Consider the following 14,536-nt stretch of genomic DNA (forward strand, 5'->3'; position numbering starts at 1 on the left):
TCTCCGTTGCCCCTGGCAACGCGGAAGCGTTCGGCGTCGCACCGGAAGCTGAAAGCGCGTGCGCGGCGGCTGCTCGCTGCTTTATTATCTTATTTTATTATTATTATATTTTTATTGTTGTGGAAGGGGTTGGTTTTTTTTTCCCCCCACAACCCATATGTTGTTTTACTACAGCGATACGTTATCGTCGTTTTGCGGCTGTGCGCTTGCAACCGTACTGTTGTCGCCGGTCGGTATTCTTTTTTTTTTAATTTCTTTTACCGGGGGTGAGGCGTTGAATGCGAGCGCCGTGTTGTGTTTTTGCCCTCCTCGGCGGCCGCGGGACTGCGTCGGGGAAGATGAATCAAAATAAGATGAGGGCTCGCGTGGTGCCCAGCACGGTACGTGGGGGACGAGACGCAACCGAGACACAATGGGACACAACAGCGGTTTGGCAACAACAACCAAAATAGTGCAGCAGCGACAAAGGCAACGACAGATTCGCGAGACTACAGCATAAGGGGCAGCACAAGTCGACACGTCACGTTGGTGACCCCAGGTTACTCTTGCAAATTGGACTATCTCCCACCCTCCGCCCGTCTGTTGAGTTCTCGCTGAATTAAACAAAGAGAATTGGGCATACACGATGAACTAATGGGATTTAACACAATGCAGCAGCACGAGGCGATACGAAGCGACACAATGCAACATTAGACACCAGGCTATACAGTGCAGCATGAGGCAGCGCAATGTAACACAATGCAGTACCAAATTACGCAACACTGCAACAACATACGCCGACACAAGGTAACATTCGTTCAGGCAACACAGGGAATCAACATAAGGCAATACTGCACGATACGACAGAAACAGCGCTGCAAGGCGACACAAGGCAAGAAGACTAGGCAAACAAGATGAGGCAATCTAAGGAAAGAGCGCTGGTCAACACATGGCGACAAACTCTAGGCTATTCAACGTAATGAACACGAGGCAGTGCAACATGACGACACACAAGCCAACACAGCACAAAGAGCTACATGACCCAACATTGGGCTACACGGCAACAACACAAGGCAACGGCAACATGAGATGCCGTTGCGTTCAGACGTCGCGTGCTGTACATCCAACATTGCGTTGTATTGTAATACAAAGGACACAACTCGGTGCTACAGAGAGCATAAGGCGATGCCACACGAGTAGCAATAATACTCGGCGACAGAGCACGACATTAGCAAGGCGATACAGACAGCGCAACAGAAACAACGCAAACTGTGGTAATAATGCCGTGGCGTCTGTACACATCTGTCACCTCGACCAATTCTATTCATGGCAATATGTTCAGGAGTTTAAATGCCAATGTCGAGGGGTGCTGGTAGCCACCACCACGAGAGAGAGAGAGGACTTTCAGGAGAGAGTTCGTGTAGTTTGGGTATTTCTCCGATGAATGAGTGGCTCGCTATTTGGTCGAAATTTTGGGTTGCATGGCCGCAGTCAACACAGATGCGATTTATGGTTACGCCAGTGTGTTCGAGGATTGTCTAAGCCAGTAGGTGCGATGTCTGGATCTCGAATTAGGTGTTTATTCTGCACGTCGGGGTTGCTTCCACTCACTCTGTTCGCCAGCGTTCTTCCGGATCTGGGAGAGATTGTCTATGATGGTCACAGCAGCGCGATCCCAGAAGGGGGAATCGCGGGACGTCTCGAGTCGGCGGCGAGGGGACATTGTTGAGGTCTTGGTTGACGGATAGCTTGTTGTTGGCAATTAAACGTGTAAACTCCATTGCAGTTTGCATATCTCTGCGAGTATTTGGTGGCATAATGCTCGCTAAGAACAAGGCAGAACCGGGGGGGTTGCTGTCAGTTTCAGTGTTCCGGTTATGGTGTACATTGCCTTGTTTGAATTGTTCATCAAGCAGTTTTGTTTTACGAGCTTTTGCTTGCGGTAGTTTAAACTCAACGTGCTGGCGAGTTGTTTTGGGGATCGCTTATTTTGGTGAGCTTGCCCATCGGTGCCTTTGAGCAGGACGGAATGTCGCCAACTACTGCCATCCAAGCTGTGGGGGGCTTTTTTGTCATAGTGTCGTCTCCTTATTCTTGGTTCTTTCGGTAAAGTCACGTACGTAGAAAATAAAAATAATAAAATATAAATTAAAATGTTTATAATTTTTATTAATAAAAAATATATTAAACATTTTAATTTTATTACTTTTATTTTATATCTACGTGACTTTACCGAAAGAACCAAGAATATGAATTCCTGCAGTCACGAAATTTCTAAGTCAAAATGTGTCGTTCTCTGTTGTGTTTGAGCCACCTCGGTTCCGGAGGAGCTGCCTACGCAGTGCGGCTGAAATGAATTAAGTCCAAGTCTGCATTGACGTCTTCCCAACGTTTTCTGCGTGTAGAATTCACCGACTCCCGGGAGTGTTATGGGTGTCCCTTATCTTGGTCACCAGTTCGGACCTTGTACAATTGGGCCTTGACCCACACGGGCGCCGCTGACTACAGCATCCTCCCTTTCTCAGCCTACCCCACCACTTCAGCTGTAAATCGCCGTCGACTCACGTCGTTTCGATATTCGTCGTACTTTCGGGAACGCGTCCCCCCACGTAAACCGGGGTAATACAGTACGATAAATTAACAATGGAATTTGCTGCACTTCCCTCTGCTGCCTCACCAAGATTTGCAGTCTGTACCCTATAACACACGCATTCCAGGTGATTTCGTCTTGTGCGTTGTTTCAAAAAAAGCGACACACCACTGCCTTAATACGTTGCGTGTGTATCAATGTTGCCACCGTTGTAATGGTAGAGTATCCTTTGACGGATTTATATTTTGACACTTTATAAAGCCAATTTTTACAGCATTGCACTCACCACCTCTGTATACACAAGCAGTGCCCAAAGTAAACGTGACATTCATGCCATGTTGGCTGACGTTACAATGACAGCTGCCGCGGGCAAAGTTGCTCATGTTGAGCATTTGGTCGGTGCAGCTGAGACAATACTATTCTCTGTAGTGCAGGAGCATTGCTTTATCTCCTCCACACCCCCCCCAACAAACACTGTCGACTGTAAACGGTGGAAGAAGCACAATCGATGTTGGAGCTTTACCTGCTTGTGGTCATGTGGCCAAAACAGTAGGGATGTCCACAAAACGAGGATCTGAGTTGGTAGGTCGAGGCTCCTCTGCAATCCACATGTTGTGTTTGCCTCGAACATTTATGGTGACAACATTTTCATCAGCATAATAATGATAAAATATGTAGCCTATAGTCAAGGCCCCCCCACCCCATCCACGATGTATCAGTAATGTGGGTTGCTTGAACATATTTCACTACAGAGCCCAAGAGGCCCAAAAGGTGTATGAAGGGAATTTATTTAGCCTCACATTGTGACATGTATGTATGTTGAGCTTCTTTCACACCGTACGTAGCCAATCGTGCTCATCGGACGTGCTGGGGAACGACAACAAACTAAACGCAAAAAGCAGTTCTAAAAAAAAAAGAGTTTTCAATCAAGATTTAAAAGTGCATAGCTCCAGTGGCTTCGTAATATTGGAAGGAAGAGTGTTCCAGACGGCCGCCAAAGTGCATCTGAAAGTGTGAAATGCAGTGACCGTCATTGTTCTATGGTTAGCTAAAAGCTGTTGCGAGGATGACCGGAGTTTTCCTGATGGGTTATGCTCCTTGATGAGATCAGCAAGGTATAGCGGTTCACTTGCGGCAAGCACTTTGTGTGTAATGAGTGCAACCTTATGTATTTGTTTGGCAACTGGAAGCCAATTCAGCTCAGCGAACACTGGATGGACATGGTCGGACAATGTCGAAAAGGGATACACTGTACTGGTGACTTAAAACAATGGTGAATAAAAACAAATTGTCGTTGTAATATTATATTTTAAAGGGCCACACTTTTGCTTATGTAAGGTATTTGGCACCAAAATAAACAGCCTAGCCGTTAGGCATGTAGTTGCCAGAGAAAATGGAACGGATTGTAAGTTTTCCCATGACACCTTGGCTTCTAAATGTATTCCACATTGGCATGCATTTGTTTGAAACTCAAGCTTCGTTGCATTCTACAGCCAGCTTGAAAATTGACCGTACTATAGTTTCATCACCACATTCATCAGATGCACATTGTTGCACATAGCCAATTTTTTGGATATCTATCTGCCCCAAGAGTATGTGTAGCTCTATAGAATTGTACCAGCTTGTCGGATGTTTGATTTGCAACGCTTAACAATGTTGTCTTATCTCTAGGTGAACATCTATGGCCTACAGATAATACCCAAGACCCTTATTAGTGACAGGCTGTCTTCACCAAGTAAACAGCAGGTATATTCACTTTAATGCAGTGCTGTTCAATTTTGAAACATTATAGACATGCATGTGACTGAATACATCTGCAAGTAGTGCTTTCTGGCAATTACAGAAACACTTATAATAATAAAAAAAAACCTCTTTATACACCTACATTGAGACTTAAGCGTAACATATAATAAACATGTTTAAATGCTGCTCTGAAATAGTCCAAGAAGCACATAGGCTAATGGACCAAAACTATTAATATTTATTTAAAGAGTTCGATACTTTGTTAGTTTATTTCTTTACAGAAATTGTTGGTTATTTTAATATGCTTGAATCAATGTTCAGTGAATTAACACGGTTATTAATGTCTGTTCTGTGGCAGTGTTTAATTGAAGCTATGTATACTGCTTTAAACTTTGCCATGTGGCAATATTTACATTTTATAATTTACATTTGACAATGTAAATTTACAAACAAGTGGCCTGCTATGTTTGCCGTGTTTGATTGTTTTTCCTGGTTACTAAGTGAGCCGTTCATTTCTGTGACAGTCTGAGTACAGGGTAAACAAGGACCAGCAGGCAGGGTCAAAAGTCCCGGAGAGCCAGCTCTTCTACGGCCGATGCGCAACTACAGATGGGCAGCTGCTGATTAGAGAAACCCAGCACCAGCCCTACAAGCTCGGTTAGACACCTGGCATGCCACACTGCCTAGATGGTGCCCATCCCTGGCATGTGACACCGGAGAGCCGCTTGAGGATACTTGATTGTCCCTTGTGTAAAATACGAAGCTCGCATTTCTTGTCGATTTTTTTTACCATCATGTACCGTGTCCTTTCAACAGACGGCCGGTTGTCCCGTGGCAAGGTGCGTGTGCCGGCCACGGCTTTTGTGGCCGACCTGTCGGTACCGGCGCACCACACGTTACTTCACAGGCCCACGGAGGCCCACAGCACCTTTGCCGTGTTTCCTGACAACCGACTGGCCCAGGGCCCGGGCTCCACGTCACGGCACGGTGCACAGCGCGCAGGCTCTGCCAAGGCAAACAGCAGCCAGGCCAGCATGCCCTACTTGCCAGGTTTAAGCCCTTAACGAAATACTACTCCTGCCCAAGTACACCACTTGAACAAAAATATAACAGGGTATAGGCGAACCAAATTATTTTAAATGTTAGGTAATTATGAATAAAATGTGTGCTCTCTAGAAATAAGAAACTGCTTTGTTTTGTGCAATGTTGCAAAAAAAATAATAGGTAAAGCAAACACTCTAGAAGTACTTCTTGTTGCTGTCCAAACAGTAACCTTGTTAGTTTTTTAAAAAGTTGTTCAAGGTATATTGAGATGTTTAAAGTGTTTTCACACTAAATTACAGACATGCTTCCAGTCTACAGCATCTCTCCCCATCACAGGACAAATCGATTTTTGTGAGCAACTTTGCCACAGCCATCAATGAAATATTTTGGGAATACTGCAGGTGCCTCCGAGAGGCTTAGAGCAAACCAAGCTTTTTCGATTTAAAGCTTTCGTGACTGCAAGGATTCATCTTCTTTGGTTCTTTCGGTAAAGTCACGTAGAATGAGAATAAAATAATAAATTGATAAAATAAAATAACACAATAATATTCTCACGACGTTTCGGCCACAACACAAGCGGCCTTCATCAGGTGAAGGGACGAGACTGTCTGGTAGGACAGCGCTGGAGTGAAAAAAAGCCACATTCAGATCACGACCTTTAAGCTGTGTCAGAAGAAACAAAGCGCCTTGACAAAGGAATTAGCATATAATTTAGCATTGAAATGGCCGAGTGATTAGCTTGTGACTGGTCACAGAAATGGCTATGTTAAAGTTAAAGCATACACATCCGCAGAGGCACCCCTTGACAAAGGAATTAGCATAGAATTTAGCATTCAAATAGCTAAGTTAAAGCATACACATCCGCAGAGGCATCCCTAGACAAAGGAATTAGCATAGAATTTAGCATTGAAATAGCTGAGTGATTAGCTTGTAACTGGTCACAGAAATAGCTGTGTTTAAAGTCAGAGCATACACATTCACCGAGGCACCTAGTACAAATCAAACAGGAGAATTTAGCATTGAAATAACTAGGCGAATTTAGCATTGAAATAACTGAGTGATTAGCTAGTGACTGGTCACAGAAATGACTATGTTGAAGTCAAGGTCTACACATCTGAGCTATTCACAGTAACTGGGTATACAATACAATGTATAATGAATACTATATAGTGAACAAATAAAAAACTAAAATATAAATGACCTTAATGTTATCAATAAACTCTATATTCTCCAATCAGCTAAGCTACCAACAATAAGTCATTATATATCACAATGCTATATGGCGAAAAAAATGGGTGGATTCTTACCCTCAACTTTAGCAACACGGATAGCTACGGGCCCCGTTCAGACGGACGAGTTCATCCAAGGTCGGAACAGAGGAGGGGGAGAGAGACAGCTGCGAGGCGCTATTATACTCCATGTTGTAAACCATACCATTAACCGTGGTGTGAGAGGTATTAAGAGTCAATGCTGGTGAAAGAGCTGCAGTCTGAAGGTCATCGTAAAATACAATTAATTAAGAACGGAAATGGTTTAAAACATCTTTCCAATGGTTACTAAGCCAGAATCCATCTTCTCGGTTGAAATTGTCTCTGTGCTTGTATATGTGAATGGCCTCATGAACGAATCTCTCATGGTAGCCGGTTGGTTTGCAAAGAACCTCCGTCTTGGAGAAGTCAATGTCATGTGAGCCCACTGAATTATAACAGTGATCTGCCACGGCAGAGGAGTTCATCCTACCGTGTTTCAAGTCTGCTTTATGTTCACGGATGCGGTCCGAGATATGTCGTTTGGTTTCTCCAATGTAGCTACTACCACAGAGGCACTTTAGTTTGTAAACGCCCGGGTACTGTATGTCTGGAACAGCATCTTTTACAGATGGAACTAGATCACGGATTTTATGTATTGTGTTGAATCGGACCTGGATCCATATACAAGCACAGAGACAATTTCAACCTGGATCCAGGTCCGGACCTGGATCCATATACAAGCACAGAGACAATTTCAACCTGGATCCAGGTCCGATTCAACACAATACATAAAATCCGTGATCTAGTTCCATCTGTAAAAGATGCTGTTCCAGACATACAGTACCCGGGCGTTTACAAACTAAAGTGCCTCTGTGGTAGTAGCTACATTAGAGAAACCAAACGACATATCTCGGACCGCATCCGTGAACATAAAGCAGACTTGAAACACGGTAGGACGAACTCCTCTGCCGTGGCAGATCACTGTTATAATTCAGTGGGTTCACATGACATTGACTTCTCCAAGACGGAGGTGCTTTGCAAACCAACCGGCTACCATGAGAGATTCGTTCATGAGGCCATTCACATATACAAGCACAGAGACAATTTCAACCGAGAAGATGGATTCTGGCTTAGTAACCATTGGAAAGATGTTTTAAACCATTTCCGTTCTTAATTAATTGTATTTTACGATGACCTTCAGACCGCAGCTCTTTCACCAGCATTGACTCTTAATACCTCTCACACCACGGTTAATGGTATGGTTTACAACATGGAGTATAATAGCGCCTCGCAGCTGTCTCTCTCCCCCTCCTCTGTTCCGACCTTGGATGAACTCGTCCGTCTGAACGGGGCCCGTAGCTATCCGTGTTGCTAAAGTTGAGGGTAAGAATCCACCCATTTTTTTCGCCATATAGCATTGTGATATATAATGACTTATTGTTGGTAGCTTAGCTGATTGGAGAATATAGAGTTTATTGATAACATTAAGGTCATTTATATTTTAGTTTTTTATTTGTTCACTATATAGTATTCATTATACATTGTATTGTATACCCAGTTACTGTGAATAGCTCAGATGTGTAGACCTTGACTTCAACATAGCCATTTCTGTGACCAGTCACTAGCCAATCACTCAGTTATTTCAATGCTAAATTCGCCTAGTTATTTCAATGCTAAATTCTCCTGTTTGATTTGTACTAGGTGCCTCGGTGAATGTGTATGCTCTGACTTTAAACATAGCTATTTCTGTGACCAGTTACAAGCTAATCACTCGGCTATTTCAATGCTAAATTCTATGCTAATTCCTTTGTCTAGGGATGCCTCTGCAGATGTGTATGCTTTAACTTTAACATAGCCATTTCTGTGACCAGTCACAAGCTAATCACTCGGCCATTTCAATGCTAAATTATATGCTAATTCCTTAGTCAAGGCGCTTTGTTTCTTCTGACACAGCTTAAAGGTCGTGGTCTGAACGTGGCTTTTTTTCACTCCAGCGCTGTCCTACCAGACAGTCTCATTCCTTCACCTGATGAAGGCCGCTTGTGTTGTGGCCGAAACGTCGTGAGAATATTATTGTGTTATTTTATTTTATCAATTTATTATTTTATTCTCATTCTACGTGACTTTACCGAAAGAACCAAAGAAGATGAAACCAAGCTTTGTGTGTAGTTGCACACTTCAGCACGACTGCATGGGTGATGCTTAATGTGAATTTCCCAGGAGACCGTGTGATCTTCACGGAATCTTCCACCGCGCCTGGAATTCCCATTGTGTACCGGACAGTGGAGGAAAGAGCATACAACCCAGAGAGACTCAACCTTGACAGGTATATCTCTGTACAGGTAATACAACAACATAATTTGCGATTGTTGAGAACATTTATGTATCATAGCACCTTTTTTATTCAGGACAGAATCACATTCTATTTGGGTTTTTTTGCACTATTTATGGTAATAGATTAAACAATTGTAAAACCACGTTTATAAAACAGGTTTCAACCTTGGTATAATGTACTTTGCGGATCAAAAGAGCGGAGGAAAAATTGCTCAAATGAGCATTCGGTGGTGCTATTTTGATCCAGAGTCAGAAGTGGAAATTCTGTATTACTGAGGCAGGGACCAAATCCTCCTAAGTACGTGTGTGTATGTGCGTTGAACGTCTTTCGCATTGTACGTAGCCAACTGTGCTGATTGGAGGTGCTGTAATTCCACCAAGGACAGACAACACTGGCTTCCTGGCAATGTGGGTTTTTTAAAATTACTCGCAGGACACTTTTATTGACAATTGGACCGTGAACTTAGAAGAAGAAAGGACGGAATGTTAACTTGCCCTTTTGAAGGACGCGGATGCCCACGATCCCACACGAATGGTTTAGATGACCACTTTCACTGCCATTGTGAATGTCCCACATGTATTTTTTTATTGAAAACATCTCTGTATGCACATGCAGTGGTTTACCACTGGAAATTAAAACATGTTTTTACGAACACGTCAAACATTTATATTATATGTTTATAAGTACTTTGCATTTGCATGTGAAAAAATATTGTTTTACGTGAAGGTATAATTTATATTCACAGGTATGAAGTCTTACATTTCTAAATTTGTTTTGTTTTATACTACACAACAATTCTAAAGTGGAAAAAAAAAACATCGTTTCATGTTTGACATTACATCTTTCATATTTGTGACATTTGTAAGGCCAAGATGATACCTTCAAAAGTTACTTTACATATAAATGGTCTTCCATTAGTTCTAAATAGCAGAGTTTAATAATTTATTAAAGAAATGCTAGATCACGTAGCATTGGAAGTGGTGGCCATCCATTTGTGGTTTATATTTAAACCAATGCACAAGCTGAATGTAACAAAAATAATACATGAGAACAAGAGCTGACTGTGGTTGTTATAGTTGCACTAGTTATAGGGTCGCGCTCATTAGACGCTAAGTGCTTGACACAAATGAACCACACAATACCTTTCTGATCTCATCAAGGAGCATAAAACATGACCTTAACTTTGGTCATCCTCGCCGCGGCTTTTGGCTAGCCATTGAACAGAGACGGTCGCTGCATCGTGTGCTTTCAGATGTGCTTATGCAGACACCTGGAACAGCTTTTTCCGATATTAGGGAGCCACGGGAGCTATACACTTTTATATCATCCAGATTGAAAACGAATTTCCTTAGAACTGCTTTTTGTATTTAGTTTGTTGCCCTTCCCCTGCACCTTCGATTTACACGGTTGGCTACGTACGGTGTGAAAGAGGTTCAACATACATACAAGACAGATCCCCCGTATAGTCAGAACAGACTGTTTGGGCAAGTGCTGTTTGCGAGCACCTATGAGGGCCGGCACGGCACACGAGGTGGTGGGTGGCTAACACCATGCACGGCTACCTTTGTCTCCCTAGTGGTGATGTTTACATACTGCACCAAGTACTTATTTGAGGCTGAGTCGACCAAGGGGAGGCCTAGGACCAGTTCATATGATCGCCATGAGTGGAAATTGAACTAGGGTCGCCTGGTTCATAGCGCAGCATGCTAACCGTTACACTACCGCTTCCATACATACAAAAAAAGCTCGACCGTATAGTCTTAACAGACTGTAGGGGCAAGTGCTGTTAGCGAGTACCTATGAAAGCCGGAACGATACACGAGGGGGTGGGTGGCCAGCACCACGCCCAACCGCCTTTGTCTCCCCAGTATGTTTACACACCGCACCAGGTACTCATTTGAGGCCGAGTCGACCTCGGAGAGGCCCAGGACCGATTCAGATAATCGTCACTGGTGTTGGCCATGAGCGGAAATCGAATCCGGGTCGCCGGGTTCATAGCGCAGTGCGCTAACAGCTACACTACCGCTCCCCACACACACACACACGTACTCATACATACATTATGCTGCTCTGTTTTATTGCCATGTGCTCGTTCCTCCTAGCCGTGGGATGACCATGTGCCCCATCCTGGATGGCGAGGAGGACCTGCGGCTGCTCAGCCTGCAGCACAACCTCATCCGCCGAGCGCAGCACCTGTCCCACCTCCGCCGCCTTGTCTTCCTCGACCTGTACGCTAACGAGCTGGAGGAGATCTCGGGGCTCTACAACCTTCGCTCGCTGCGGGTGCTCATGCTCGGCAAAAACAGGTAGCCTCCCCATGGTTGCCCTGTTGAGAGATCCAACGTCGACACCTTATGTCACGACTCCAAAAGTTTAAGCATGCATGTAAAAAGATGACGTGTAATGCAAATGGCATAATAAGACAAAGCCAACTTTGTGCACCCTCAAGTCAAGTCAAAGTATATTTCTGCACAAATGAGCAATGGTATGGCACTGCAACGTAATCCGGAGGATGAGAGGCAACATTCACAGCAAGCTATGTTATTAAACTTACGACACTGATTAGGAGTCGCACAAGCAAATGACGGCATCACCCAGCTGGATAGTCTTTATGCTTTGCGCTTGTAACTCGGTGTGATTGTGACACCCTTTTATCCAGTAACATTGAGATTGACCTGGACACGTGCCTCGATGCTTGTGACGGATGATTTCTGACAGGCGAGAAAGACCAGCAAAGGGATGAAAATGTGACCCAGTAAAGTTAAATAGAATAGAGAACAGGCCAGACAAAGGTCACTGTATGGCAATCGCTGTGAATGTGAATGCGTGCACAATATAGAATGCAACCTACAGATTTTAACTTCGTAATAATGCCAATTATGCGTCCATAAATTCCTCGAGACTTTTGAACCTTTTTCAGAATTTTTCGATTTAAACCTTTCGTGACTGCAGGGATTCATCTTCTTGGTTATTTCGGTAAAGTCACGTAGAATGGGAATAAAATAATAAAAAAACATAATAATATAATATCTTTATTATTTTATTTCCATTCTACGTGACTTTACCGAAAGAACCAAGAAGACTTTTTCAGAATGTTTGGCCAATACCATGAATGAGTGTATTCATGGTATCCTACAGCTCCATGCATGCATCACCCGGCACACTCTGGTGGTCAACCATCCAAGTACTGACAATGCTTAGTTCTGCTTAGCTTCAGAGATATGTCAAGATCGGGCACATTCATGGTACATTTTTGGTCAAGCAAGTTAATGGTGAGAAAACACTTTTTGCCACTAGGGGGAAGCCTTTGTCCATTCATGGACTATATATGTACATATACTTTTTTAGACATCGTTCTTCAATATCGGAACTTTTTTTTTATAATAATCGATATGACGACAATTGTCTCAACAGATTCCCATTATGTCGAAATTGAAAATGTATTTCAAAGAAACCGAGAGTCTTTGATTGCAATGTGGTACGTTCAAGGCATTTTCCGTGTATCGTATACCCCCCAGTAGATGACTAACAGATGCCTGTCAAATGTGTCATTTCCATAGCGCTTTTGACCTTATGTTAAGGTGTGCTGAAAATAAGGCCGTGCATTGTATGTGAGGGTTACTGTGTTTATCCGTGTGAGCATGCATGCATGCATGTGTGCACATGCTGACTTCCCGGAGGACTGGAGCAAGGGAGCGTCATGCAATATGCTGATAATTGTATGGCTGTGGAACCATATCCTGTGCAATTCACAAAGGAAACCTGTGGTTTGCCTTGAAGTTAATCTTGGCCCGAACTGATGTGCATTTTTAATAAAAGTAATGTAAAAAAATATTTATTGGGTTAATGCAGTAATTTTTGTTACTATGCAGCATTAGTTTTATGCATGGTATTTATTAAATTATTGTTCGTGCACTAAAGATACGTTGCTTTTTAGAATGAATTAATCCGCAAATGTGTTGCCACTGTTAGTAGATATGAAATGTACACTGCAGCACCATAATTAAGTTTTATTAGCTGTAGCCACTCAGCATCTGTAATGATAGTCCTAAAATGTTAACTACAGCAAACCTAAAAAAAAATGATTTGTCTCCTCTGGGATTTGAGTTGAATGTACAACAGCCATGATAGAGTAGAGCTTCACAGCATGAAACTATTCATATATATAAAACAGCAGGTAGTGTTGATAGCTTAATTATCCTTAAAGACTGTTAACCTGCTATTAAAATAGTATTGATTGTAAAAAAAAAACATACTCCATATGGTTTTAAATGCTTTGAAGGTCTGTCGCAAAGGGTAATTTTCGCGTGAGAAAGATTTAAGAAGTGGTCACTTGTAGCTCACCCCCTCTTGATTTTGGGGACCATTGTGCTGAACATCTCGCACAGAGCATGTTGTTGAGCTCATTGCACCTGTTCTAAAAACTGTCCCGTGGCATGCACTGGAGGAGATTACAGAAGCTGATTTATGTTTCTGGAGATGTTCATTCTGGAATGTTCTGTGTGGGGCATGCCAGAAATCACCGGCCACGTTCTCCCCCGTGGCCCTAGAGCTTGCATCTACCATGTCCAAAGCAGCTCTTCTTGTTGGTCTCCTTTACTGAAAAGTTGTCATCTTTCGCATCAATGCAATTTTGGGACTGGGACTTTGTGCCAGGAGCTGTATGAGTGACAGCTCCAATAACCGTTTCTTCTTGGCATCAATACAACTCTTTATTAAGTGATATAATTAAATACTGTGGTGGAAGCAACTTTTAAATTATGAGTGACCAGTGTGTGAACCTTATAGACATTATCCCAATGCAGTGCAGTGTGAGCAATGTGGAATCTTGCCAAGCCACATTGGGTAAAAAAAATTCTGTCCAATTCATCATTTTATTTGAGAAGTATATGACCCCGCTTGTGTTGTATTTCACTACATTTTTTTCACCTATCTCAATAATTGCATTGCACAAAATAGTTGTTTTGCTCCAATCACAAGACACATTTTCTGAACACTACCCAATGCGTCTGTCTTGGCTATATGTTTCTAATTATTACGATCTCACATTCCACGTGGTAAAAGTGTCTATGCTAGTGAATTGATCAATAACTACAAAGAGTGGCTCGCATTGTGTAATGCATATTGTAGCATTTACATGGCACTGAAGACACAGTTTTGGTAATTGCTTATTTCATTTTGAAAAAAAACTTCCTCTTGCAGATGTGATTGATTGACTAGCACTTGCAGCTTGTGATAACACTGACGAGAGCAGTGGTCAAGTGTGTTCATTGCTTGAGCACGAAGCAAATTCCCAGCCCAAATCACAAACTTGTTTACATATAATATGCTATGTTGTGTTTTGCATAAGCAAATGCTGCTGAAATGCTGATGTATGCGCGACAGAGGGTTATTGCAGCTGGATCAGATTAATTGTTTAAAGGTCATTCAAAATAACTACATGATATATTAAATCAGGTGAGAGCCTTTTCAGACTAATTTCCCTTTGCCAGAGGAGTCTGGCTTACAGCATTTTGGTAGGGGTTTTTATTTTTTATGTACTTAATTTGTTATTTTCACGTTTGGTATTTTGGCTAGAGCACAGGCGCCCGGTAA

The 14,536-nt window shown here is 42.7% G+C and overlaps 1 protein-coding gene across 2 annotated transcripts in view; it reads left to right on the forward strand.

Moving 5' to 3' along the window:
* Positions 1-14,536, forward strand: part of LRRC49 (leucine rich repeat containing 49) — a 71,190-nt gene continuing 56,654 nt past the window's right edge. The window contains exons 1-6 of one of the 2 annotated variants that reach the window (XM_032950184.2): positions 1-380; positions 4,241-4,315; positions 4,837-4,969; positions 5,129-5,362; positions 8,827-8,932; positions 11,044-11,247. In XM_032950184.2, the coding sequence (XP_032806075.1) occupies positions 279-380; positions 4,241-4,315; positions 4,837-4,969; positions 5,129-5,362; positions 8,827-8,932; positions 11,044-11,247 (854 nt within the window). In that variant the 5' untranslated portion in view covers positions 1-278. The remainder of the gene's footprint in view (positions 381-4,240; positions 4,316-4,836; positions 4,970-5,128; positions 5,363-8,826; positions 8,933-11,043; positions 11,248-14,536) is intronic. The other variant, XM_032950193.2, reaches the window with a different exon arrangement.

The sequence above is a fragment of the Petromyzon marinus genome, chromosome 1 (genome assembly GCF_048934315.1).
Source record: "Petromyzon marinus isolate PM22_M1 ecotype Great Lakes invasive population chromosome 1, UKy_Petmar_22M1.pri1.0, whole genome shotgun sequence".
Lineage (NCBI taxonomy): Eukaryota > Metazoa > Chordata > Hyperoartia > Petromyzontiformes > Petromyzontidae > Petromyzon > Petromyzon marinus.